Source organism: Mirounga leonina, unplaced genomic scaffold, assembly GCF_011800145.1.
Source record: "Mirounga leonina isolate KUSES-001 unplaced genomic scaffold, KU_Mleo_1.0 Mir_94, whole genome shotgun sequence".
NCBI lineage: Eukaryota > Metazoa > Chordata > Mammalia > Carnivora > Phocidae > Mirounga > Mirounga leonina.
In genome coordinates this window covers 2,731,409-2,757,392 of record NW_023270855.1, presented here as the reverse complement: position 1 = coordinate 2,757,392, position 25,984 = coordinate 2,731,409, and the positions used below count along the sequence as shown (strand labels likewise).

General features: G+C 45.2%; 1 protein-coding gene across 3 annotated transcripts; it reads left to right on the top strand.

The window, feature by feature from the left end:
- Window positions 1–446: 446 nt before the first annotated feature.
- Window positions 447–24,977, top strand: HMCES (5-hydroxymethylcytosine binding, ES cell specific). 3 transcript variants are annotated; one of them, XM_034996936.1, is made up of 7 exons: window positions 447–524; window positions 1,149–1,354; window positions 11,922–12,065; window positions 12,537–12,662; window positions 20,597–20,775; window positions 23,676–23,868; window positions 24,321–24,977. In XM_034996936.1, the coding sequence occupies exons 2-7, from the start codon at window positions 1,172–1,174 to the stop codon at window positions 24,555–24,557; spliced, it is 1,062 nt and encodes a 353-aa protein (XP_034852827.1). In that variant the 5' UTR covers window positions 447–524; window positions 1,149–1,171; the 3' UTR covers window positions 24,558–24,977. The 3 variants fall into 3 exon arrangements, with proteins under 3 accessions (XP_034852827.1, XP_034852828.1, XP_034852826.1); XM_034996937.1 differs by lacking the exon at window positions 447–524 and adding an exon at window positions 649–663; XM_034996935.1 differs by lacking the exon at window positions 447–524 and having other exon boundaries at window positions 797–1,354.
- Window positions 24,978–25,984: the final 1,007 nt, after the last annotated feature.

Here is a 25,984-nt window from a genome sequence, read left to right as displayed (position 1 = left end):
AAAGTCACATTCTGGTGCCCACTGAAGTATGAGAGTGACGTGTGATTCATGGACGTTTTCCTGATTGTTTCTCAATTTTTGGCCCAAAACTCTGAGGCGGTTAGCCTCACTGCGAAGTAAAGAGAATGTTTCCTGTTATCCCTACAACGACCCGGTGCCCTAGTCCTGGCTCTCGCTATACAAACAAGGGCCCCTCACGCTCCCTGGGACACATCGAGGGTCTCTGCCAGCGCCGCGAGGGTGAGCCGGCCCCAGCCCGTTCTTGCGGCTAGCTCTCGGAGCGGACCCCGCAGGGGGAAGGGCGAAGATGGAGGAGAGCGGGGCTCCGGGTCATAGCCTTCCCTTGGGGTCTTTTCAGAAGATTCAGATTCCAGGGCGCGCGGGACGCCGCGGGAACCTCCCGCCACTTGGGGGCGGGGCCGCCCGCGCTGGGGGCGGGGCCTGACGCCAGAGCGCGGGCCCGCAGCGTGTAAGAGCCTGCGGTAGGAGGGCGTTGTGGGCTGCAGGGCGGAGGTGGACGTGAAGTGAGGCGGCGTTGGCGGCGGGGTGGAGGGGGACTGGGGCGAGCTGAGTTACGTGAGGCGAGGCGGGCGGGCGGCCGGGCCGAGGTGGACGTGAGGGGCGGCGGGGCCGGGCGGGCGGCCGGGCCGAGGTGGACGTGAGGTGAGGCGGGGGCGGGCGGGCGGCCGGGCCGAGGTGGACGTGAGGTGAGGCGGGGCCGGGCGGGCGGGCGGCCGGGCCGAGGTGGACGTGAGGGGCGGCGGGGGCGGCGGGGCGGCGGGGCGGCGGGGGCCCTGGCCCTAGGGAGCAGGTCGAGTTCCCGCCCGGAGAGCCGGCCTCCTGGCGGCGCAGGCTGCAGTGCTGGAGGGTAGCGGGCGGGAGCCTCTCCCCCCGCCCGCAGTCGGTGCCCCGAGGGTGGGGGAGGAGAGTAGGCGGACCGGAAAGGGTCCGGCGGAGGCAGGGCGTGCTGCTCCAGCACTGACCGCCCCTCGCCCCCGTGCCTCTCTCGGCCGCCGGCTGAGCTGAAGAATGGCGCCTCGGGGCGGGCCGCCTTCCCGCAGTGTATCCGGTCTCGGCGAGGCTGGCACGAGCCGGCGGCGGGGAGACCGTGAGCTAGCGCGACCGCCCCGCCGTGTTCTCGTCTCCAGGCTGTGCCGGGCCGCGCGGGAGCATGTGCGGGCGCACCTCCTGTCACCTGCCTAAAGATGTGCTGGCCCGAGCTTGCGCCTATCGGGACCGGCAGGGCCGGCAGCGGCTCCCCGAGTGGAAGGACTCCGACAAGTACTGCCCCTCGTACAACAAGAGCCCTCAGTCCAACAGCCCAGTGCTTCTGTCGCGACTGCACTTTGAGAAGGTAACCGCTGGTGTCTGTGCCGGGCCGGCTTCTGGGCCCGCAGGGAATGCTCATCCGCTTGGGTTGGGTTTGGCGCGCGCTCAGCCTCTGCTCACGGGTTCTGACCCCCCGTTGAGAACCACTCCGGACCTCACTGCAAAGAGAAGTTTGATCGGTATCTTCTCATCTTAGAAGATGATGCCGTGGGGTGCCTGGGTGGCTCAGTCGTTGGGCGTCTGCCTTCGGCTCAGGTCATGATCCCAGCGTTCTGGGATCGAGCCCCGCATCGGGCTCCCTGCTCCGCGGGGATCCTGCCTCTCCCTCTGCCCCTTCCCTTGCTTGTGTTCCCTCTCTCGCTATCTCTGTCAAATAAATAAATAAAATCTTTGGGGGGGGGGGACACGATGATGCAGTGTTCTTCGGGCTCATTTCAGGGTTCATCGGAATGCATGCCAAATTTATTTGAGCCCCCCCTATTTGAATACGCTTAAGACCGCATCTTTCAAACCTCACCGATCATCAGGGTCATTTGAGTAGCTTAAAAAAAAAAAGATTTCCTGCCCCTTACCAGGCCAGATGAACCAGAATCTCTAGGCCTAGAGCAGGATTACGACGAGCTAATCTGAAACACCTCTGGGTTTCTTAACATGAAGTTTCTATTTTTTTCTGCTTCTCTTCATGTTTGTCTTTTACTGAAGCTAGGAACAGATGCGGTTGGTTTGGTTGTCTGAAGTTCAATTGCACTCATTGTTTCTATAGTATTTACCTCTGTAGTGTTGGAGTGACCAGTAGTTCATAATCATGTTCTGGTTCTTTATCTCCTGAATGTGTGTGTGGGCGTGTGTGCATGCACCTGAGCACCAGTGCTAGTATGCAGTAAATAAAATGCTTAATTCCAGAAATGAATGGTTTCTCCATGTCTTAAGCATTTTATTTATCTTAAGAGTGTATTTATTTTATTTAAGATTTTATTTATTTATTTGACAGAGAGACACAGCGAGAGAGGGAACACAAGCAGGGCGAGTGGGAGAGGGAGAAGCAGGCTCCCCGCAGAGCAGGGAGCCTGATGCGGGGCTCGATCCGAAGACCCTGGGATCATGACCTGAGCCGAAGGCAGATGCTTAACGACTGAGCCACCCAGATGCCCCAAGACTGTATTTATTTTAGAGAGCACAAGCGGGAGAGGCAGAGGCAGAGGGAGAGAGAGAGAATCCCAAGCGGACTCCACACTGAGCGAGGCGCCTGATGGGGCTTGATCCCAGGACCCTGAGATCAGGACCCCAGCTGAAACCAAGAGTCAGATGCTCAACTGACACCAAGGCGCCCCTCCGTGTCTTAAGCATTTTAAATGCCCTTGGTAGGTTATTAAAAATCATGATTGTTTCCATCCTGGATTTTTATTCTGTTTGATCTGTAATACTTAAATCACTTTATAAAGTCAGTTGTACCCCTGCTACTTATCAGAATTCTTGTGATAATATTGTAGTCAAGGTTCATTTCTATATTATTTGAAATAAGCATACCGAATAACACGATCTTTTTGGTTGAATGAAGCCATATACATGAAATAGTTTATTCTTGAGCTGTTTTTACTGAGTGCATCCTTCCCTGTTGAAACTAAAAACCTTTTTAATGAGAGGGAAATCAAAATAAACAAGTATCATGGGGAACCTTAACTGGAAAAGAATAATAAAACATGTTTCAAAAGAAGGCCTAATTGAAGTGAAAAGAGAGACGGATTAAATGTATGTGCCTTTTTTAGCCTTGGTTCTCTCTATATCACGTCTTTAGAATTACAGAATGAATGTTAGCTGGAAGAAAAATTTGTTTAACAGATGTAAAGACAGAAGTGTAGAGATATTGTGACTTGTCTTAGGTTACCCAGTAAGTGAGGGGACAGAGCTGGGACTGAGGTCCAGACCACTTTCCGTAACCACTCCAGTGGATGCTTCCTGGAACTAGGAATGGAGAAGATGGAGCTCCTAGCAAACATAGCTTCCCTCCCTTTCCATCAGTGGTATGAATTTACTAATGTAGTATTTTGACTCCACATCGCTAATAAATTTTGTTAAGATTGCTGGGGTTTCCTAATTTTGATAAATAAGGTTACATTTGTCTCAAACCTACAAGTTGTAAAACAAAATTAGAATCATTTCAGCTGATCATTAATATGTATCAGTGGCCAGCACATGTGTATAGATTGCAGCATTTGCATTTGAAACCACTATTTGCAATTACTTCCTCTTTCATTTATCCACCCCAGCTCTACCAGCTGTTCTGGTCACAAGTCCAAAAGGGTAGAAGGAAAAGATGACTAATATTGAGCAATATTTTCAGTATTTTGGCTTCTCAGCCATTTTCTACTTATTGTTCCCATTAGGGGGCAGCCTCATGTTTGGGTTTGGCTTAGAATTGTCCAGTGAACACACTAACATTAAAGGTGATGATCAGTGGGATTTGGAAGGTAGGATTTCTCAACCTTGGCACTCTTGACATTTTGGATGGGATGCTGTCCTGTGCATTGCAGAATGTTTAGCAGCATTACTGGCCTCTACCCACCAGATGCCAGCAGCATACCCCCCTTTCTCCCTGTTAGATCTTGGTGGTGGGGAAGGGTTGTCAAATTGCATGTTGAGAATGTCAAATTTAGAGTATTGTTGTTTTGCAAATTCCTGATCAGAGATCATTTAAATGACCATTCTGTACTGTTACCTCATTTATGCTTTGGATAGGGGGCTCTTCTGCTTGGAAGGCACATTTGATTCTTGAAGAGAGGATTCACAAAAGCTGTTTTTCTTCGTTTTGTTTTGTTTAAGATTTATTTCAAAAGACAGAGCAAACACACGTGTGCATTAGTGTGGGGAGGGGCAGAGGGAGAGAATCTCAAGCAAACTCCCTGCTGATCACAGAGCCCAAAGCATTTGATCTCACAACTCAAGAGTTTTCAACCTGAGCCAAAATCAAGACCAGTTGAGCCACCCAGGCGCCCCAAAAGCCCTGTGCATTCTTTCTCTTCCTCCTATCTCACATGAGATTAACACTTGGATTTACATTCTCTACCCAACTTTAAACAGAAATAGGGGGGTCCCCAGAAAAAGAAAGATGAGACATAGCTTTCATGACGCAAGAGAAGTCATTTTAGGCCCCCAGCTATTTTCTGTGATCTGTGTCCTACTGGCTTTGCTTGCCTAAGCACACTTTTTTTTTTTTTTTTAAGATTTTATTTATTGGGGCACCTGGGTGGCTTAGTTGGTTGGGCATCTGCCTTCAGCTGGAGTCATGACCTCTGGGTCCTGGGATCCAGCCCCAAGTCAGGCTCCCTGCTCAGTGGGGAGTCTGCTTCTCCCTCTCCCTCTGCCCCTCCCCCCCACTCCTGCTCCTCGCACGCACACGCTCTCTCTCTTAGATAAATGGAAATCTTTAAAAATAAAAACTTTATCTATTTGAGGGAGAGTGTGCAGGGGGTGGGGGAGAAGAGGGGCAGAGGGAGAGAGAGGCTCTCAAGCCGACTCCCAGCTGAGCACAGAGTCTGACCTCACAACCCTGAGACCATGAATCCGGTCCACATCAAGAGGACTCTCAACAGAGTGAACTACCCAGGCACCCTAAGCTCACTTCTTGCAAAACTTCCCAGGAGGTGTCAGAATTAACCCATCAAAAAAAAAAAACCAACCTCAATAGTTAAGGATTTTAAGGGAACAAAGGGAATGCAAAACTAACAGTGTCTACCAGGCCAGGAAATAGCCTAACCTTATCAGAGGCAAATCAGTGGTAAAACTCCCAGTGCTGTTTCAGAAGTAAACAAGGTCCTGCATTCCTTGCTTGAGATAATGATCCCAAGCCCCACCCAGTTTATTCCCGCTTCAGAGCCTGTGCATAGCCCCTTTACCCTTATCCTACAGTTACCTCTGCTTCTTTATAATGTTAAAGCCTCTGCCCTAGTTGGAGCCCAGGCTTCATTAACATAACATAAGAGGCATTATAGGCAAGTTTTCAAAGTACGTCTGCGCAACTTTATGCCCACTTTTACAGGCAATGATAAAGCTCCCCTTTCTGAATATTCATTCTAACCCTAAATAAAAGGAACGGACTCACCACACCCCCATCTCCACTTACCCCCATCTTATTTGCTGCAAATAAAGTTTACTTTGTGTGACAACTCCACCTGGTATAGTCTCTGTCTGTAACTCACCAAGGAGCAAATTCATGTTAAATTCAGCTATGCTACCATTTCTTCCAGGGTAGTCTTTTCCTTACTTACAGTGCATGCTCATTAATTGCCTTTGTTTTTCCTGCCTCTTGGCATACAATATAACCAGGCTTCCTCTGTCTTTAAGGGGAAGAATACACACACATGTATATATATATATATACATACACATATATACACACACATAGTTGATCCTCATTATTTTGTGGATTTCAAGTTGCAGATTTGCCTACTTTCTAAAATGATTTGTATTCCCCAAAATAATACTCATGTTGCTTTTGAAGTCATTCATGGACGTATAGAATAGAGGAAATTGAGTCACCCAATGTACACATTCCCAGCAAAGCTCTACCTTCTTGTTTTAGCTCTTACCTTGTAAACAAGTACCCTTCTTGGAGTTGATTTAGTGCTATGTTTTTTGCATTCCTGTGCTTTTTGTTGGTGATTTCACTGTTTAAAATTGTCCCCAAGCATAACGCTAAAGTGCTGGTTTGTATTCTTAAGTGCAAGAAGGTTGTAATATGCCTTATAGGGAAAAACATATTAGATAAACATCATTCAGGCATGAATTACAGTGCTGTTGGTCATGAATTCAACATTAATGAATCAACTATATGTATTAAAGTGTCTTTAAACAGAAATACAGAACAAGGTTATATACTGCTCAGTTGATAAAAATGTCTCCGTAGGTAGGTGGGAACCTAACCCTCTATTTCCCCTAAGAGCAGCAGTTCAGTATTCCACTATTCACTAATTCAGTGTTCACAGTGACTTTGTAGAACCTAACTGCCATGAATAATGAAAATGGAGTGTGTGTATGTGTGTGTGAGAGAGAGAAAGAGAAGGAGATTATCTGATAAGGCAAGATTTTGGAAGTAAGAGGACAGGATTTTATAAGGAGCACAATGGAGAGATTAGCTTTAAACAAAAGGGAAGCCTTTTGGAGACGGTACCACCGCTGATGATTCTTATCTTAGAATTGTATCCTCTTGACTTTTCTCTTTCTACTCATTCTTTCTCATTCTACTTTCATTTCTCTAGGTACTTTTTCTTAGATTCTGTTTTCCTTCATTTCTCTGTTTTCTTTTTGTACCCCCAGGTTAAATCCTGTGCTTGATTTACTTTTTTTTAAGATTTATTTATTTGAGAGAGAGAATCTCAAGCAGACTCCTTTCTGAGCACAGAGCCCTATGCAGGGCTCAATCTCAAGACCCTGAGATCATGACCTGAGCCAAAATCAAGAGTTGGACACTTAACTGACTGAGCTACCCAGGAGCCCTGATTTACTTTCTAAGAAACTTTGTCCTCACGACCTTAACAGTCACCTTCACATAGAAAATTTTACTATTTGTTTTTAATTCTAAACTTAGAAAAATACTAAACTATAATCTGTGTGCTTATTTCATGTCATGCATTTAAATGATCCTGCAAAGTAGGTATTGTTCACTCTGTTTTGACAGATAAGGAACGTTGAGGGTCCAGGAAGTTGAGATTAGTCCAACCTCGTAAGTAGCAGAGATGGGATTTTTGAACCAGGGTCTTCTTGTAAAGGCTTTATTTTTTCCTCTATACCAGGGGTTGGCAAACTGGTCCTCAGATCAAATCTAGCCCACTGCCTGTTCTTGTAAAGTTTTATTAGAACACAGCCACGCTCCTTCATTCTTTGTCTGCTTTCATAATACCAGTGGCAGTAGAGTTGAGTTGCTTGAGTCACTGCAACAGAGATTATATGGATTCACAAAGCCAAAAATATTTATTATCTGCCTTTCACAGAGAAAGTTTGCTGACCCATTATTTGTACTATGCTGCCTCTCTCCTAAGCTTTAATTCCATATCTCTGAGTGCTTGTTGGACATAATAAATAGCTGCATTGGCTTTTATTCTAGTGACTTTTTTTTTTTTAAAGATTTTATTGATTTATTTGACAGAGAGAGACACAGCGAGAGAGGGAACACGAGCAGGGGGAGTGGGAGAGGGAGAAGGAGAAGCAGGCTTCCCGCCGAACAGGGAGCCTGATGCGGGGCTCGATCCCAGGACCCTGGGATCATGCCTTAGCCGAAGGCAGACGCTTAACCGACTGAGCCACCCAGGCGCCCCTTATTCTAGTGACTTTAAACAAACTTTTTGTTCTGTTCACCAGTGAGGGATGAGGACAGAGCATTACAGGTGTGGTTTGTCTCTTCCTTGAAGTCTGAGCTTCACCTGAGAAGACCTGGCATTTGGGGCTAGAATCATCTAGAGCAGGAATGTTACAGAACACAAAAACATCCATTCATTTATCTGTTATCTATGGCTGCTTTGTCCCTGTAACAGTAGTTATATTATAGTTGCAATAGAGACTGTATGACCTGCAAAATCTATAATACTTAGTATCTGGCCATTTCAGAAAAATTTGCCAGCCTCTGATCTAGAGGTATCTTCACTCACTTACCTGGCAATTGGCATTGATTCTCAATTGAGGCTGTTGACCAGAACACTTATGTGTGTCCTCTCCATGTAGCCTGGGCTTCCTCTCAGCATGACAGTGTTAGGGTGGCTGGATTTCTTACTTGGCAGCTCAGAGCTTCAGAAGGAGTGTCTCCGCAAGCGAGGAAGAAGCTGACACGTTTTCTGACCTAGTCTTAGAAATCATACAGTGTCACTTGTGCCACATTATGTTGGTTACAAGTGAATCACGGGCCCATCCAGATTTAAGGGGAGGGAACATACACCTCCAGCTCTCAGTGAGAGGAGTGTCAAAGATTTTGCAACCGTTTCTTTAAACTGCTATAGCTACAGACTTGAAAATAAAACAAAGATGGGTGCCTGGGTGGCTCAGTTGGTTAAGCGACTGCCTTCAGCTCAGGTCATGATCCTGGAGTCCCTGGATCGAGTCCTGCATCGGGCTCCCTGCTCGGCAGGGAGTCTGCTTCTCCCTCTGACCCTCCCCCCTCTCATGTGCTTGCTCTCTCTCATTCTCTCTCTCTCAAATAAATAAATAAAATCTTTAAAAAAAAAAAAAAAGAAAGAAAATAAAACAAAGAACTGCTATAGATGTCCCACTATTATCTTAAATCAACACATCTTTCCCCAAATCAAGCCCCTCTTCAGATTTTTTTCTTTTGCTCATTCTTCTAGGCTTGAAAATTTAATCAGACCTGTTTTCTTTTCCATTTACCATCACAATTTTGTTTTTAGTCTGTCTTTTGGTGTCTTTTATTCTTTTTTTTTTTTTTTTAAGATTTTATTTATTTATTCATTAGAGACAGAGAGAGAGAGAGGCAGAGGGAGAAGCAGGCTTCCCGCGGAGCAGGGAGCCCGATGTGGGACTCGATCCCAGGACCCTGAGATCATGACCTGAGCCGAAGGCAGACACTTAACCATCTGAGCCACCCAGGCGCCCCTGGTGTCTTTTATTCTTACTACCATCATGAGACTCACCATATCCTTACCCCCAGACCATCATGGTAGCACCCAGAATGCACTCTTCTGCACACCATATAGAATAGTGTGTCTGTGTGTGTGTGTATGCACGTGCATGCACGCATAAGTAGGCGTTTTAATCTGTAGATTTAATCAAGTTCTCAAGGGGCCAGTTACTCCCCAAATTTTAACAACCATGTGTTGGGGTACCCCCACATTTGGAGGTTCATTAGGAAGGACTCAACAAATAAGGCATATTAAGGCTAAGGTTTGTTACAGTGGAAGGATACATAATAGAATCAGCAAGGGAAAAAGACACCACTAGGAATCTGGGAAAAAATCCATGCACAGTCTTCCTTGTCTTCCCTCCTTCCTGTGAGGAGGGCTACACCAGGCATGTTTCTTTTCCAGCAATGAAAAATGTAATGTGCAGTGTTTCTGCCCGGGGCAACCCATTAGGAACTGAAAGTCCAAGGTGGCTTTTTGTTTTGTTTTGTTTTGCTTTGTTTTGTTCCATTTTGTTCTTAAGGATTTTATTTTAGGGTACCTGGGTGGCTCAGTCGGTTAAGGGGCCAACTCTTGATTTGGGCTCAGGTCATGATCTCAGTCCTAGAATTCAACCCCGCATCGGGCTCCATGCTCAGTGGGGAATCTGCTTGAGGATTCTCTCTTTCCCTCTGTCTCTCCCCCTACTCTGGCACGCACTCTCCTCTCTCTCAAATAAATAAATCCTTAAAAAAATATTTTATCTTTTTAAAGATTTTATTTATTTGGGGGAGAGAGAGAGGAGCACAAGCAGGGGGAGTGGGAAAGGGAGAAGCAGGGTACCCACTGAGCAGGGAGCCCAATATGGGGCTTGATCCCAAGACCCTGGGATCATGACTTGAGCCGAAAGCAGACGCTTAACCCACTGAGCCACTGAGGCGCCCCTATTTTATTTATTTTTTTCTTTCTTTTTTTTTTTCAAGATTTTATTTATTTATTTGAGACAGAGAGCATGAGAGGGAGGAGGGTCAGAGGGAGAAGCAGACTCCCTGCCGAGCAGGGAGCCCAATGCGGGACTCAATCCCGGGACTCCAGGATCATGACCTGAGCCGAAGGCAGTGGCTTAACCAACTGAGCCACCCAGGCGCCCTCTATTTTATTTTATTTTATTTTATTTTTTAAAAAAATTTTATTTATTTATTTGCGAGAGAGAGAATGAGAGACAGAGAGCACGAGAGGGAGGAGGGTCAGAGGGAGAAGCAGACTCCCCGCTGAGCAGGGAGCCCGATGCGGGACTCGATCCCGGGACTCCAGGATCAAGACCTGAGCCGCAGGCAGTCGCTTAACCGACTGAGCCACCCAGGCGCCCCTATTTTATTTTTTTAAATAGGTTCCACACCCAGCATGGGGATTGAACTCATGACCCTGAGATCAAGAGTCACATGGACTGAGCCAGCCCCCCGAAAGCCCAAGGTTTTTATTGGGTACTCTGCCTAGCAAGCACCAAAATTCCAGACTCTCAGAAGGAAAGCAGATGCTAGGCATAAACCTCATTTTTGCACAGACTAGACACAGTAAACCAAACCATCCTTATCAGTTAGGAAAGGGGGAAAACTCAAAATCCAAGTTCCCAGATGCTGAGGGCCAACCTTGTAAGCAGGCCCTCCAAAAAATAGCATCCTCAGGCTTGCTATTATATTACTTTGCTGCACAAAACCACTTCCTACCCATTCTTGACATTGCCTCTTTGTTCATTTAATTTTTTTAAAGTTTGTTTGCTTTTAATAATCTCTGCACCCATTGAGGGGCTCAAACTTACAACCCCAAGATCAAGAGTCACGTGCTTCTCCAACTGAGCCAACCAGGCACCCCTGTTCATTTAATTTTACATCTGGTCTTCCCTCCCATCTCTTTGTCTGAATTCTGTACCTCTTGTGGGATCTAATTAAAGAATCACCCCAACCCACCCCTGTCTTTTTGCTCCTTCTGAGGAGTTGATAACTTATCCATTCCATCTCTCACAGATCACTCTCCACTGAACTCCTTTGCTACTCTTCATCTGTACCACTTATATGGCCATTAGCCTGTTGTATCTCAAATTATTAATATTTTTATGTCTTTGTGGCCTTGCATGTTATTGTGCAAGCCCTTTGAGGTTAAACACTTTTGCATGTGCCCCACGGCACCCTGTGCATGCCTTGATCATAGCATGTACCTCACTGTATTATCATTGTCTGTGACCTGTGCTTCTTGAGAGCTAGGACCACATGAACTGCTAGGCCTAGCACTATGTCTCTCTCATAGGAGGCACTAAGTAACCGTTTACAGACTAAACTTCTTTGTATCCCCCACCCTACCCAAGCAATATGTCTTATATTCTAATAAATGCTGAAGACCTCAAGTTACTCACATCGTGATAAATCATTAAAATTGTTTTCAAGGGATGCCTGGGTGGCTCAGTTGGTTGAGTGTTTGCCTTCGGCTCAGGTCATGATCCCAGGGTCCTGGGATCGAGCCCCACATTGGGCTCCTTGCTCAGTGGGGAGCCTGCTTCTCCCTCTGCCTGCTATTCCCCCCCTGCCTGTGCTCTCTCTCTCTTTCTGACAAATAAAATCTTAAAAAAAAAAAAAAAGAACTCTTGGGTCGCTTGGGTGGCTCAGATGGTTGAGCGTCTGCCTTCGGCTCAGGTCATGATCCCAGCATTCCGGGATCAAGCCCCACATAGGGCTCCTGGCTCAGCGGGGAACCTGCTTCTCTCTCTCCCTCTGCCTCTCCCCCTGCTCATGCTTTCTCTCTCTCTCTCTCTATCTCTGTGTCTCAAATGAATAAATAAAATCTTAAAAAATAAATAAATAAAATCGTTTTCAAGTAGAATCTTTCCCTTTTAATAATCTGTATTTTTTGTATTTCAGTGTAATGTAATGCGTGTGCTACATTTGGTTTTCTAAATTTCATTATCTCCTCACTGGATCTTAACCTTTTCCATTACAGGGTGCAGACTCATCTGAACGTATCATTGCTCCCATGCGATGGGGATTGGTCCCATCTTGGTTCAAAGAGAGTGATCCTTCTAAGCTGAAGTTCAACACTTCCAACTGTCGTAGTGATACCATAATGGAGAAATGTTCCTTCAAGGTAGGTAGCAGGTCTAGGGAAAAGGCACATACTCTGTTCTTTTTTCCAGCAGAGCTGTTAGTGCCTTATATACCTGAGAAATATAATAAGGTTCTCCTGGAAAGTGTGTTCCCAGTTGCTAATAATGTTGAGTACTATTAATATATATTACTGTATAATGAGTCATCCCAAAACTTAGTGGTTTAAAACAAAACTATTGTTATTTCTCATGTTCTGTAGGTTGACTGGGTTCAACTAGACTGTTTTCACTTGGAGGTTCTCATGTACTTAAATTAAATGCAGCTGGAGCTGGAGTACATTATTTAATCTTTTCAACAGCTGTGTGAGTGATGACTTTATGCATAAGAAAAGAGAGTTACAGAGAAATTAAATAACTGCTCTAAGGTCATACATTGGTGGACCTGGGATTTTAACTCAAGTCCATGACACATTCTGTCACTAAGACCCTATCTTACTCACATTTTCCCTCAGGTACCTCTCGGAAAGGGAAGACGCTGTGTCGTTTTAGCAGATGGATTCTATGAGTGGCAGCGATGTGAGGTTACTAGCGAAAAGCAGCCATACTTCATCTACTTCCCCCAAGCCAAAACAGAAAAGGTATTGTCAACAGCATTCACAGTAGATATTTGGAAAGGGCTAGAGAGGCTAATCCAAAGAAGGACATTTTGTTTCTTTCTTCACAGAATTTTTTAAAAAATAAATGCTTTATTAAGGTATAATTCACCGTAAAATTCACCTTTTTTTTTTTTTTTAAAGATTTTATGTATTTATTTGACAGAGAGAGAGACAGCGAGAGAGGGAACACAAGCCGGGGGAGTGGGAGAGGGAGAAGCAGGCTTCCCGCGGAGCAGGGAGCCCAATGCAGGGCTTGATTCCAGGGCGCTGGGATCATGACCTGAGCTGAAGGCAGATGCTTAACGACTGAGCCACCCAGGCACCCATAAAATTCACCTTTTGTTGTTGTTGTTGTTGTTAAAGATTTTACTTATTTATTTGAGAGAGAGAGAGAGCACAAGTAGGGGGAGTGGCAGGCAGAGGCAGAGGGAGAAGCAGGTTCGCCGCAGAGCAGGGGGAACCCGATGTGGGACTCAATCCCAGGACACCGGGATCATGACTTGGGCTGAAGGCAGTCGCTTAACCAACTGGGCCACCCAGGTGCCCTAAAATTCACCTTTTTAAAATATGCAAGTCAGGGCGCCTGGGTGGCTCAGATGGTTAAGCGTCTGCCTTCGGCTCAGGTCATGATTCCAGGGTCCTGGGATCGAGTCCTGCATCGGGCTCCCTGCTCCTTGGGAGCCTTCTTCTCCCTCTGCCTCTCTCTCTGTCTCTCATGAATGAATAAATAAAATCTTTAAAAAAAAAAAAAAAATGCAAGTCAGTGATTTTTTTAGTATATTCAAAGTTGTACAACCATCACTACTGTCTAATTTTACATTTTCATCACCCTGAAAAGAAGCCCCATATCCATTATCCATCACTCTCTGTTTCCTATTTCCCCCTGCCCAGGCAAACACTAATCTTTTGGTCTCTGTAGTTTTGCCTATATTGGACATTTAATATATTTAGAATCATACAATATGTGGTCTTTTGTGTCTGACTTCTTTTACTCAGTATTAGGTTTTCAGGGTTGATCCATGTGGTATCGTGTGTCACTACTTCAGTGCTTGTTTATGGCTTATCCATTGTATGGATAGGCCATGTTTTGTTTATTCATTCACCAGTTGATGGACACTTGGGTTGTTTCTGCTTTTGACTGCTACAAATAATGCTCTGTGGACATTGATTTACAAGTTTTTGTATGAATATATGTTTTAATTTCTCTTAGGTTTATGCCTAGGGGTAGATTTGCTAGGTCACATGGTGACTCTATATTTAACAATCCCCTCATAGAACTCTCATTTTAAGGGACGCCTGGGTGGCTCAGTCAGTTAAGCGTCTGCCTTTGGCTCAGGTCATGATCCCGGGGTCCTGGGATTGAGTCCCACATCGGGCTCCTTGCTCAGCAGAGAGCCTGCTTCTCCCTTAACAGCTGCCCCTCCCCCTGCTTGTTCTGTCTCTCTCTCTCATACAAATAAATAAATAAAATCTAAAAAAAAAAAGAACTCTCACTTTAAGACAAAAAATTTAGCCTGTTCACATAACATTATAAGGAAATTGAAAAAAAATAAGGCATGCCAACATGTTTTCATTTTAATCACATTTATTGCTTTGATACTGCTAAAGCCTTTGCATTCTCATCAGTTTGCTTCATTAAAATTGGGAATTATTGTGGGTAGGGAGATGGGGTAACTGGGTGATGGGCATTAAGGAGGGCATGTGATGTGATGAGCCCTGGGTATTATATGCAGCTGATGAATTACTGAACTCTACATCTGAAACTAATGATGTTACTATATGTTGGCTAATTGAATTTAAATTTTAAAAAATTGAGAATTATTGGGGGCTCCTGGCTGGCTCAGTCGATGGAGCATGTGACTCTTGATCTCAGGGTTGTAAGTTCGAGCCCCACTAGGTGTAGAGATTACTTAAAAATAAAATCTTTAGGGCGCCTGGGTGGCTCGGTTAAGCGACTGCCTTCGGCTCAGGTCATGATCCTGGAGTCCCAGGATCGAGTCCCGCATCGGGCTCCCTGCTCTGCGGGGAGTCTGCTTCTCCCTCTGACCCTCCCCCCTCTCCTGCTCTCTCTCTCTCATTCTCTCTCTCAAATAAATAAATTTTTAAAAATCTTTAAAAAAAAATCTTTAGTAGCACCTGGGTGGGCTTAGTTGGTTAAGCATCCAACTCTTGGTCTCAGCTCAGTTCAAGCCCTACATTGGGCTTCCCGCTGAGTGTGGAGCCTACTTTAAAAAAATAGTAATAAATAAAATCTTTTAAAATAAGTAAATAAATTAACAGTCAGAATTCTGGGGCTTCTTTCTTGAGGGAACCAATCCATAAGATTTCTAGTGCTTAGCTTTTCCGACTAGAAATTATATATCCGAAAAGAGCATTTTCCTCTGGCACTCTTCTTGAGAGACTTTTAAGCACTTATGTGGATTAAGTAGGATGGCACATTCTCAATTCTATCTAATTTTTCTTCCCTATCAAAATGTATCTGGGGGCGCCTGGGTGGCTCAGTCAGTTAAGCATCCAACTCTCAATCTTGGCTCAGGTCTTGATCTCAGGGTCTTGAGATCAAGCCCCACGCTGGGCTCTAGGCTGGCCATGGAGCCTACTTAAAAATGTATCTGTTTGTTCAGTGGACATTTATTAACCATATACCATTGTATATGGTCCTGCTGCTAGTCTCCTGGAAGTTCAGAAGACATGATTTCTATCCTTGAAGCTCGACTGCCAAGACACCCAAGTCAACAGTCACAGGCTGATGCTCAAGGAAGGCATGCTTGTAAGGTTATGGGGGCATAGAGGAGAGCATATAACTCAGACTGGGGCATCACAGAAGGCTTCCTAGAGGAAGGAATTTTGGGGTGTTTAGAAGATTTACATTTGATATAATTATCAATCTGATGGGGTTAAAAATTCACTATTTTGCTAGTTTTCTGTTTCATTAGCTTTTTTTTCCTTTTCTCATTTTTTTCCTGGCTGCTTTTAAATTGAGTACTTTTTATGATTCTGTTTTGTCTCCACTGTTGGCTTATTATTTTTACTTCTTTAAGAAATTTTTTTTAAGATTTTATTTATTTAGGGGCGCCTGGGTGGCTCAGTCGTTGGGCGTCTGCCTTCGGCTCAGGTCATGATCCCAGGGTCCTGGGATCGAGCCCTGCATCGGGCTCCCTGCTCAGCAGGAAGCCTGCTTCTCCCTCTCCCACTCCCCCTGCTTGTGTTCCCTCTCTCGCTGTCAAATAAACAAAGTCTTAAAAAAAAAAAGATTTTATTTATTTATTTGAGAGAGAGTGAGTGAGAGAGCGAGCACGCACAAGCAGGGGGAGCAGCAAGCAGAGGGAGAGGGAGAAGCAGGCTCCCCACCAAACAGAGCCCAGTGTGGGGCTTGATCCCAGGACCCTGGGATTGTTACCTAAGCCAAAGGCAGACACTCAACTGACTGATCCACCCAGGCGCCTCTAAAAAATGTTTTTGATAGCTGCTCTCTAGGATACATTTTATTTTTATTTTTAAGATTTTACTTATTTATTTGTCAGAGCGAGCACAAGCAGGGGGAGCGGAAGGCAGAGGAGAAGCAGGCTCCCGCTGAGTAAGGAGCCCGATGTGGGACTCGATCCCAGGACGCTGGGATCATGACCTGAGCTGAAGGCAGACGCTTAACCGACTGAGCCACCCAGGTGTCCCAATAGGATACATTTTAAATTAATAATCTGCATTTAAAGAATAAACTGCTTCTTGTGTAGTATAAGAACTTTATAACAGTATATTCCTGATTCCTCCCATCTTTTGGTATATTGTCATAGGTTTTACTTTTTCATATGCTATAAACTCAACAATACATGCTACTATTTTGCTTTAGTCAATTATATTTTAGAGTGATAAAAAATACATTTTACATTTACCCTAATTTTTAGCCATTTCCATGGATCTTTACTTTTGGGGTAGATCCAAGTTTCTATCTGGTATCATATCCCTTAAGCTTAAAGAACTTCTTTTAATACCTCTTGTAGTAGGGTGCCTGGGTGGCTCAGTCGTTAAGCGTCTGCCTTCGGCTCAGGTCATGATGCCAGGGTCTTGGGATGGAGCCCCGCATCGGGCTACCTGCTCGGCGGGAAGCCTGCTTCTCCCTCTCCCACTCCCCGTGCTTGTGTTCCTGCTCTCTCTCTCTCTCTCTCTCTGTCAAATAAATAAATAAAATCTTTTAAAAAAAAATACCTCTTGTAGTGTAGGCCTGCAGGTAATGAATTCTATTTTTGTTTGTCCAAAAAACCATCTAGTTCATTTTTTTAATCATCATGATTCTCTTTATGAGCTATAACTTACATTTAATAAAATTCACCCTTTTAAAGTGTATAGTGGTTTTAGTATTCAAAATGTTGCATAACCATCATCACTGTCTAATTTCAGAACATTATTATCACCCCAAAAAGAAACCTCATGCCCATTTTTTAATTCAACTAGCCAACATACAGTACATCATCAGTTTCAGATGTAATGTTCAGTAATTCATCAGTTGTGTCTAACACCCAGTGCTCATCACATCACATGCCCTCCTTAATGTCCATCACCCAATTACCCCATTACCCCATCCCCCCACCCACCTCCCCTCCAGCAACCCTCAGTTTGTTTCCTAGAGTTAAGAGCTTCTTGTGGTTTTTCTCCCCCGTGCTCATTTTTAGTCTTTTTCTGCCCCCAGCACCTGGCATCACTGTCTGCATTTTTGAATGGTGTTTTCACTTTGTATAGAATTCTGGGTTGGCAGTTTTTTGGGTTTTTTTCCAGCACTTAAAAAAAAATATTCCATTGCCTCTGGCTCTTCTAGTTTCTTTTGAGAAGTCTACTGTAATTTTTATCTTTTTTCTTCTGTTTGTAATGTGTGCTTCCAACATCCTCTTTGCCTAATGCCTTCAAGATTTTCTCTTTGGTTTTCAGCAGTTTGAATATGATATGTGTAGTTTTTATACATTGTGTGTTTGGCATGTTCTCTGAGCCCCCCTCAGATCTGTGATTTGATGCTTTCATAATTTTTGGTAAATTTTCATCCATCATATATTCAGGTATTTCTTCTTACCCATTGCTCTTCACTTTCTGGGATTCTAATTACACATATTAGACAATTTGATATTGTCCCATAGTTCTTGAATGTTCTCTTCTGTGTATTTTATTTTTCTCTGTGCATTAGTTTGGGTAGCTTTTATTGTCAAGTCTTCTTTCTTACTTTGCCAAGATTTTTTTTTTTTTTTTAAAGATTTTATTTATTTATTTGACAGACAGAGACATAGTGAGAGCAGGAACACAAGCAGGGGGAGTGGGAGAGGGAGAAGCAGGCTTCCCGCGGAGCAGGGAGCCCGATGTGGGACTCGATCCCAGGACCCTGGGATCATGACCTGAGCCGAAGGCAGACGCTTAATGACTGAGCCACCCAGGTGCCCAAGATTTTTTCTCTGTTAATGTATGTTGTCTACATTTTCTACAAGAGCCTTTAACATATTAATTAAACTTATTTTAAATTCCCTTTCTGATAGTTTTAGTATTTGGGAAAAGAAATATCTTTTTGTTTTTTTAAGATTTTATTTATTTATTACAGAGAGAGATAGAGAGAGAGAGCACAAGCAAGGGGAGCGGCAGGCAGAGGGAGAAGCAGGCTCCCCGCCAAGCTGGGAGCCCGATGCAGGGCTCGATCCCAGGACCCTGGGATCATGACCTGAGCCGAAGGCAGACACTTAACCGCCTGAGCCACCCAGGCGCCCCGGGAAAAGAAATATCTTGAGTCTGGTTCTGTTGATTTCTATATCTCTTGGCAGTTCATTGGGTTTTCTGGCTTTTTTGTTTGTCTTGTAATTTTTGATTGATTGCCATACATAGAGACTGAGATAAATAATTATGTCTGGGAATGGATACACTTATCCTTCTAATAGGCCATTAGTGTGTGAGGTTGAGCCGATCTTATTAGGAGTTGAACTGGGTTTGTTGTTACAATTACCTTTACTCACTATAGGCTTTAAATTTCTCTGTGCCATCTTGTGTTCAGGGTAAGGGTGATTCTCCAGACAGTTTATCTCAGTAGCCCTGCTTCTTTCAGCTGTAGTACCTCCCTTTTAGGCCTGTGCTTTGGAAAGGATCTCTCTATGCTCTTGCCCCTTCCCTAGAATTAGGCTGCTGTTCCTGTCCATGTGATGCTTGCTGATATAAAGGGTGGGAGAGTGTTCATTGTCTTCATACAGCCTCATTCTCAGGCAGATCTGTGGCCCTGGCTGTCAGGCTCAGGCTTTCTCAGGGATCCTACTCCTTCCCCAGGGGAGTAGAGGGATTTTTCATTTACCTTTCCCCAGACTCATTGGGTCTTTACCTGTATCTTAGGGGCAGTAGGCTTTATTACCCATACCCTGGCCCCTTAAGGCTTTTGCTCCTTAGAGGAGAAATGACTGGGTGAGGCTTTCCTGCCTTTCCTGATGTAAGAGAGCTCCCCTCCTCTAGGCATGTACCAGCAAGGCAGGCTTTCTCTAGTCTCCTGCTCTGCCCCCATCTTTCTTGTGAGCAGCTGGGGAAGTTGATGGAGAAGAACCAGCAAGCTGGGCGCCTGGGTGGCTCAGCTGTTAAGCGTCTGCCTTCAGCTCAGGTCATGATCCCAGGGTCCTGGGATCGAGCCCCGCATCGGGCTCCCTGCTCAGCGGGAAGTCTGCTTCTCCCTCTCCCACTCCCCCTGCTTGTGTTCCCTCTCTCGCTGTCTCTCTCTCTGTCAAATAAATAAATAAAATCTTTAAATTAAAAAAAAAAAAAAAAAACCAGCAAGCTGATGCGAACTCCCCAGACATCCACAGCTCCCAGGGGTTCTGGGCTCTCAGGCCAGCCCATACACTGCTCTTAGCAATTTGGTAATAATTTTATCTGAATGAAGGCCTTGTCTTTCTCCTCTTGCCACCAGTCAGCCAGTACTTATGTCTCTATCTTCCTTTGGAGGCCCCTGTCTTCTCCTAAAGTTCATGCCAGTTGGTTGCCCAGTGACCTCAGTTTTCTGATGAGTTTAAGAAAAGTTATGATTTTGGGGGCGCCTGGGTGGTTCAGTCGGTTAAGCGTCCAACCCTTGATATGATAGGTCTGGATCTCAGGTTCATGAGTTCATGCCCCACACTGGGCTCCATGTGGGGCTTGAAAATAAAAAAAATTAAAAAAGATAAAATAATAAAAATGAAAAGTTATGATTTTTGTAGATTATCTAGCTCTTTTCTTATTGTAAGGGTGGAGGGGGTACTCTTCCCAGCTTTCTGTATTCTGGGTCTTGAACTGAATCTTAAATGGCAAGTAGGAGCTGGCATGATGAGAAATGGCAGGACATTTTGGGCAGAGGAAGTTGCTCTGGCAAGATAAAAAGGCATGAAATTGCACACAGGCTTAATTTATAGACCGCTGGATTTGGTTCAAATTAAATTATTTTATCTTTTTTTTAAGATTTTATTTATTTATTTGACAGACAGAGAGAGATCACAAGTAGGCAGAACAGGCAGGCAGAGGGAGAGGGAGAAGCAGGCTCTCTGCTGAGCACGGAGCCTGATGCAGGACTCGATCCCAGGACCCTGGGATCATGACCTGAGCTGAAGGCAGACGCTCAACTGACTAAGCCACCCAGGCACCCCTCAAATTAAAATTATTAGTAAAAGCTAGAATGATGGGCTGGATTGTGAAAGGCCTGAATGCCCATTGGTGATGTTGGATTGTATTCTGAAAGCATTAAGGATCCATAAATCCATAGCTTCGGTGGGTACTTGCCATTAAACTTCTTACTTTTGGGACAGTGGGTCAAGAGGAGTTAATAACACATGGGCTGAAGTACTTGTAAGATGATTGCCATGTTAAGTCTGTAGTAGTACCCAACCTATGTGTAGGAGGGGGCTGCTGAGTATTAATCTGCCCATGTATTTTGCTTTCAGTCAGGTAATGTTGGTGCCGTGGACAGTCCCGAGCACTGGGAGAAAGTCTGGGACAACTGGAGGCTGCTGACAATGGCGGGGATCTTTGACTGCTGGGAGTCCCCAGAAGGAGACCTCCTGTATTCCTACACCATCATCACAGTCGATTCCTGCAAAAGTTTGAATGACATTCACCCTAGGCAAGTCACAGTTCTTATCCCTGGGTCCGAAAGGATTCAGAGGAGGGTTTGTACTCTGCTTTTAGATAAGTAGCTTTTGGATTCAGTGCACAAGTTTAGAGGGTAGCAGTTGCTTTGCAAAATACAGTTATGGTCAGTTTGGCTATAATATGACATGCATTCCTAAAAGGCACTACATTGTGCCAGACTGTACAGTGAAAACCCAAGAACTTATGGAAAAAGCAGGGTTAGGGGGACAACACCTAAAAATTTATCAGGAACACGTTAAAAAATAATAGGGATCTATTAAAAACAGTACCACAGTTGTCTACATAGATACTACGTTAAATATGGCACTTTACCTTAGAAAGTTCCAGAATTTGCTTGTGAAAAATGAGTGTCAGAGAAATTGTAGCTTATAAGCTATCGTGAAATGGAGGGAAGATTACGCAAAATTTGTGCTCTTTTGTGGCCTTAAATCCTGGGGCATGTTTTTCTGCCTTTGAAATTTTCCTTCAAGGGGTGCCTGGGTGGCTCAGTTGGTTAAATGTTTGTCTTTGGCTCAGGTCATGATCTGATCTCTGGGGTAAAAAAAGAAATGTTGGGGGTGCCTGGGTGGCTCAGTTGGTTAGGTGTCTGCCTTTGGCTCAGGTCATGGTCTCAGGGTTATGGGATTGAGCCCCATGAAGGGCTCTCTGTTCAGCAGGGTCTGCTTCTCCCTCTCACTCTCCTCTGTGCTCTTGCTCTCTCGTGCTCTCTCTCAAATAAATAAAATTTTTTTTTTTTTAAGATTTTATTTGAAAGAGCGAGAGAGCACAAGTGGGGGAATGGGAGAGGGAGAACGGGCTCCCTGATGAGCGGGAGCCTGCTTCTCCCTCTCCCACTCCCCCTGCTTGTGTTCCCTCTCTCGCTGTCTCTTTTTCTGTCAAATAAATAGAATCTTAAAAAAGAAAAAGAAATGTTCCTTCAAGGCATGCATTTATAGTAGATATGTATTTAATCAAAATTGAACATTTTGATCCAGTGTATAGCCCCCTTCTGCAATTAACGACTTTATTAACTGCCGAAAATTCTTCCGACACTTTCATTCATGTTCATGTCTTCTCCTGACACTGAAAGCTTTGGAAATTCCATCACTGTTTGAAACCACCAAGCCATTCATTGCTAGCACTCGGAGGAGCCACTTCTCTGGTCTTTCAGATCGTGCATTCTCTTTTTGAGAAAGCAGTTTTTTCACTATTTGGCATTCAGTCCATAGGATAAGGAATCTCTTCATTGTTTCTGTTTCTGTTCCTTTAGGCCTGACTGATACTGACTTCATGATACTTCTTGAAGTTGTTGCAGTCATAGACATTCCTTTTATTTTCACAATGTTGTCACTGGTGGATTCCTTTATGTCTGTTGCTAAGGAGATACCACATGTTCTCTTTTTACTTTGAAGATGCTCTAATAGTTCAAGCTTCTTGTCAGTACTTAAAAATTTTCCACCTACATGCACTGCTTCGCATGTTTTGAGCTACAAAGCTTTGACATGTGTGAGATGTTGAATGAAGAGGGTTTTTTATATAGGGAGAAGTTCACAAATGCAAAATAAGAGCAAAACACAACTTTGGAAGATAACGTGTAGTGAATCACAACACAGTAGCTGTCAATGTTTGAGGTGTGTGTACGTGTGCATTCTTTGTGTTCCTAGAAGGCTCCGTTCAACTTGGTGCAGTTGCCTGTGCGTTCACCTTGTGTTTCTCACAGACAAAACTATAAACACAAAATTTTTATTATGCTGAAATTGCTCTCTAACATAGCAATCACATTGGAACAGGCGACATTTTAAAAACAAGCATTAGCAGGGGCACCTGGGTGGTTCAGTTGGTTAAGTGTCTGCCTTCGGCTCAGGTCATGATCTCAGGGTCCTGGGATCGAGCCCCAGGTTGAGCTCCCTGTTCTGCAGGGAGTCTGCTTCTCCCTCTGTCTGCCGCTCCCCTTGCTCTTGCTCTCGCTCGCTCTCTCCTCTGTCGAATAAATAATCTTAAAAGAAAAAGAAAAAAAGTAAAGCGCTCCCAACTACTTCAAACTGAACTATATAATACAATGCAGAGATGCCATTCATCAGAAACTAAATTTTTTTTTAAGATTTATTTATTTATTTGAGACAGAGCTAGCAAGCAGGGGGAAGAGGCAGAGGAAAAGAATCTCAAGCAGACTCCCACTGAGCGTGGAGCCCGGTGTGGGGCTCCATCTCATGACCCTGAGATCATGATCTGAGCCAAAATCAAGAGTCAGACACTTAACCCACTGAGCCACCCAGGCGCCCCAATTGTAAAGTATTTTTTAAAGTACACGTTTGATTTGTTGAAGTTACGACTTTTAATTATTAAAATAGATGTTCATGCATTTATCTCCTAAAATCAACTGTGCCACCCACCAGTGAATGTGTGGCATGCTTCACATTGGCCTAGGACATAAAACTGGAAGCTAAACATAGAATCTTTTCCTACTATCTCCAGGAGTCATCTTAGGCAGCAGCATCCTTGCTTCCTGAGGCATAGTTTCCTAGAGTTCACAATTATGTGAATAACTCTTTCTTACTGTAAATCTAGAGATTATTACTGATAGACAAATTGTCCCTTTAATTCTAGGCTTAGTCCTAGAAAGTTCACCGATCAGGATGTACACTGGAGTGCACTGGATCCAGTCATAGCACTATTCATTGTCTTTGCCATGAAACTTTGTAAGCTAGCTCTTCTAGGGTTGAATTTCGTGCCCTGTCAAGTTGTGGTCAGGGGACACTTGGCAGCAAATCGGCACATGAGGTGTAGAGAGAGGACAAGCTTATCCTTAGGATGATTCGTGCTGACTCAGGTCTCCCTTCTGTCCCTACCCTCCCTCTACCTCCCAGCTAATATCTCTACCTCACTGACTAGGATGCCTGCCATATTAGATGGAGAGGAGGAAGTCTCTAAATGGCTTGACTTTGGTGAGGTCTCCACTCGGGAAGCTCTGAAGTTAATCCACCCCACAGAGAACATCGCCTTCCATCCAGTCTCTTGCGTGGTGAACAACACCCGAAACAACACTCCTGAATGTCTGGCTCCTCTCAACTTACTGGTCAAAAAGGTAGGGGCCTGTGACTGATGGTCCTTTCTGAACTTTCTGTCTTCTGTCAGAATATCTTTTTCTTTTAGGATATGGCCTTTCACTATTAGCTTTAATTTAAACCTTCCAAGACTCACATTTCCTTATGTATGGCAAGGTTAAGCAGAGCGCTATTCTCAAAGCTGGCTGTGACGCAGACTCCTCAGGAGAGCTCTTTCAAAATATAAAATGTTGGACCCTGTCTAGACCTCTTGAGTCAGTATTCAGGGCTGGCTGGGCCTCGCGCCCCTTGGAGCACACTCAGCCGCTCCTGCCTTCTCCCCGCTCCTGACCAGGGGCCCCGTCTGGCTCTCAGTAGTACTTCCCAAGCCTGGGTCAGTACCTAATGCCTCTGCGCCTGCTTCTTCCCTTGAAGCTGGCCTGTTCCCAAAAGGTTGAGCTGGGTGGTGTAAACATTCTCTTCTTCCTCCTAGGAGCTCAAGGCAAGTGGTAGTAGCCAGAAGATGATGCAATGGCTGGCCACAAAGTCACCCAAAAAGGAGGAGCCCAAAACAACCCCAAAGGCAGAGTCAGATGTGCCCCAGTGGTCCAGCCAGGTCCTGCAAAAGAGCCCACTCCCCACCAAGAGAGGGGGTGCAGGACTCCTGGAACGATGGCTGAAGCAGGAGAAGGAGGAGGAGCCCGTAGCCAAGCGGCCTCACAACCAGTAACACCGGATTTTCAGACTAAGACTGCGACTTGCTGTACTAAATATTGTCGCTGATAATAGGTGCTTGTGTTGTATGTGTGTGGATTTGCGTTGGGATGAGGTCGCACAGTGTTACTTGACAGTTATGGATTCATGAGTGAGTGGCTATCCTGGCTGCAACCAGGAACCCACAGTGGAGCAAATGGGCAGCCTGGGAAGAGTAGGGGGCCACCACCATCAATCATTCATAGGGTCCTTTATACCTGGTATGACCGGTGGAGCCTTCTCTCAAAGCTAGACCTGCTGGCGGTTCTCAGCCCTGACCTGGTACTGCTCACAGAAGGCTGTTTTCTGCTCAGCTGTTGGGTTCTGTCAGCCTATTGGAATTAAGTTCTTAAAACATTGTATTTTTTTCTGAATAAATTATATTTGATAAACTGTTTACATTTCAGAAAATGCTGCTGCAGGGGAAATTCTGGATCTTACTGTTTTCTCCTGGCATCAGTCCTAAGGGATGGATTTTGTCACAAACATGGAGCACTAGGGCTTTCTGTGAAGGAAACTGCTTTTTTCGGAAACTGCAAAAAGGCTTGGGGTGGGGGTGGGGAGGGGAGTGCTTGTTGCTTTGTTGAGTCTCTCTGTTCACTCAATACTTCGAAGTTTTGTAAATCCTTTAGCTTAAAACCAAGCTGATTGCCAAACACGACGGGAGGGCGGAGGGGGGGGTGAAGAATGGGGCACAGAGGCCAAGACCCTGTCCTGACCACAGGGACCATAGGATCTGGTTGAGGAGAAGCCCCAGTCACAGCCCGCCAAGCCCATCCAGATTCCCAGCCTCTGGGCAGAGCAGGGCACAGAGGGTGACATGCGCTTGGGGCTCCGAGCAGGGCTGCCTAGAGGGCTGATCATCTGCCCCAGCCTGGTCAGAGCCCCTGTGATTTGCTCTGCAGGCTCCTCCTTGGCACTGAACCACTTCATAATTATTTGGAATGGTTGTCTATTGTCTCCCCACGCGGCTCATTAGCTCTCTGAAAGCAGGGGCCACTTTTTCACCGTTATTTTCTCCCAATGTTAACGACGTGTAACTACTTGTTAGGTGAATGCGAGCACTTACTACATGCCCCGCCCTGTGCTGGGCAAGGAGCGACAGGCATTAACACAAGCGACTACACCTGGGAATTGTGCGCGTGTGTGCGCGCGCGCGCGCGCCCTGAGGGCATACAAAGAGCCAGGGCCGCCGTCGGTGGGGGCTCCAGCAAGGTTCCCGCAAGCCTCGGGGAAGAGGGTGCACAGGCCGCGGGGAGAGCACGCGGGGCGCTCAGACAGGAAGGGGCCTTCCCATGGATCCCGGGGAGGGGCACAGAAGGCTCTCCAGGAGCGCCAGGAGCCGCTCCGCAACTTCCTCTTTGGGGCGTCCGGGAGACCAGGACCGCAAAACGCTGCGCGGGA

What these genes read in the sequence shown, in the direction of transcription:
- HMCES (XM_034996936.1), top strand. Translation starts at nt 1,172, where the DNA reads ATGTGCGGGCGCACCTCCTGTCACCTGCCTAAAGATGTGCTGGCCCGA. An exon ending in CCCAAGCCAAAACAGAAAAG is followed by an intron (nt 12,663 to 20,596) that starts GTATTGTCAACA and finishes TTTTGCTTTCAG; the next exon opens with TCAGGTAATGTTGGTGCCGT. An exon ending in TCAACTTACTGGTCAAAAAG is followed by an intron (nt 23,869 to 24,320) that starts GTAGGGGCCTGT and finishes TCTTCCTCCTAG; the next exon opens with GAGCTCAAGGCAAGTGGTAG.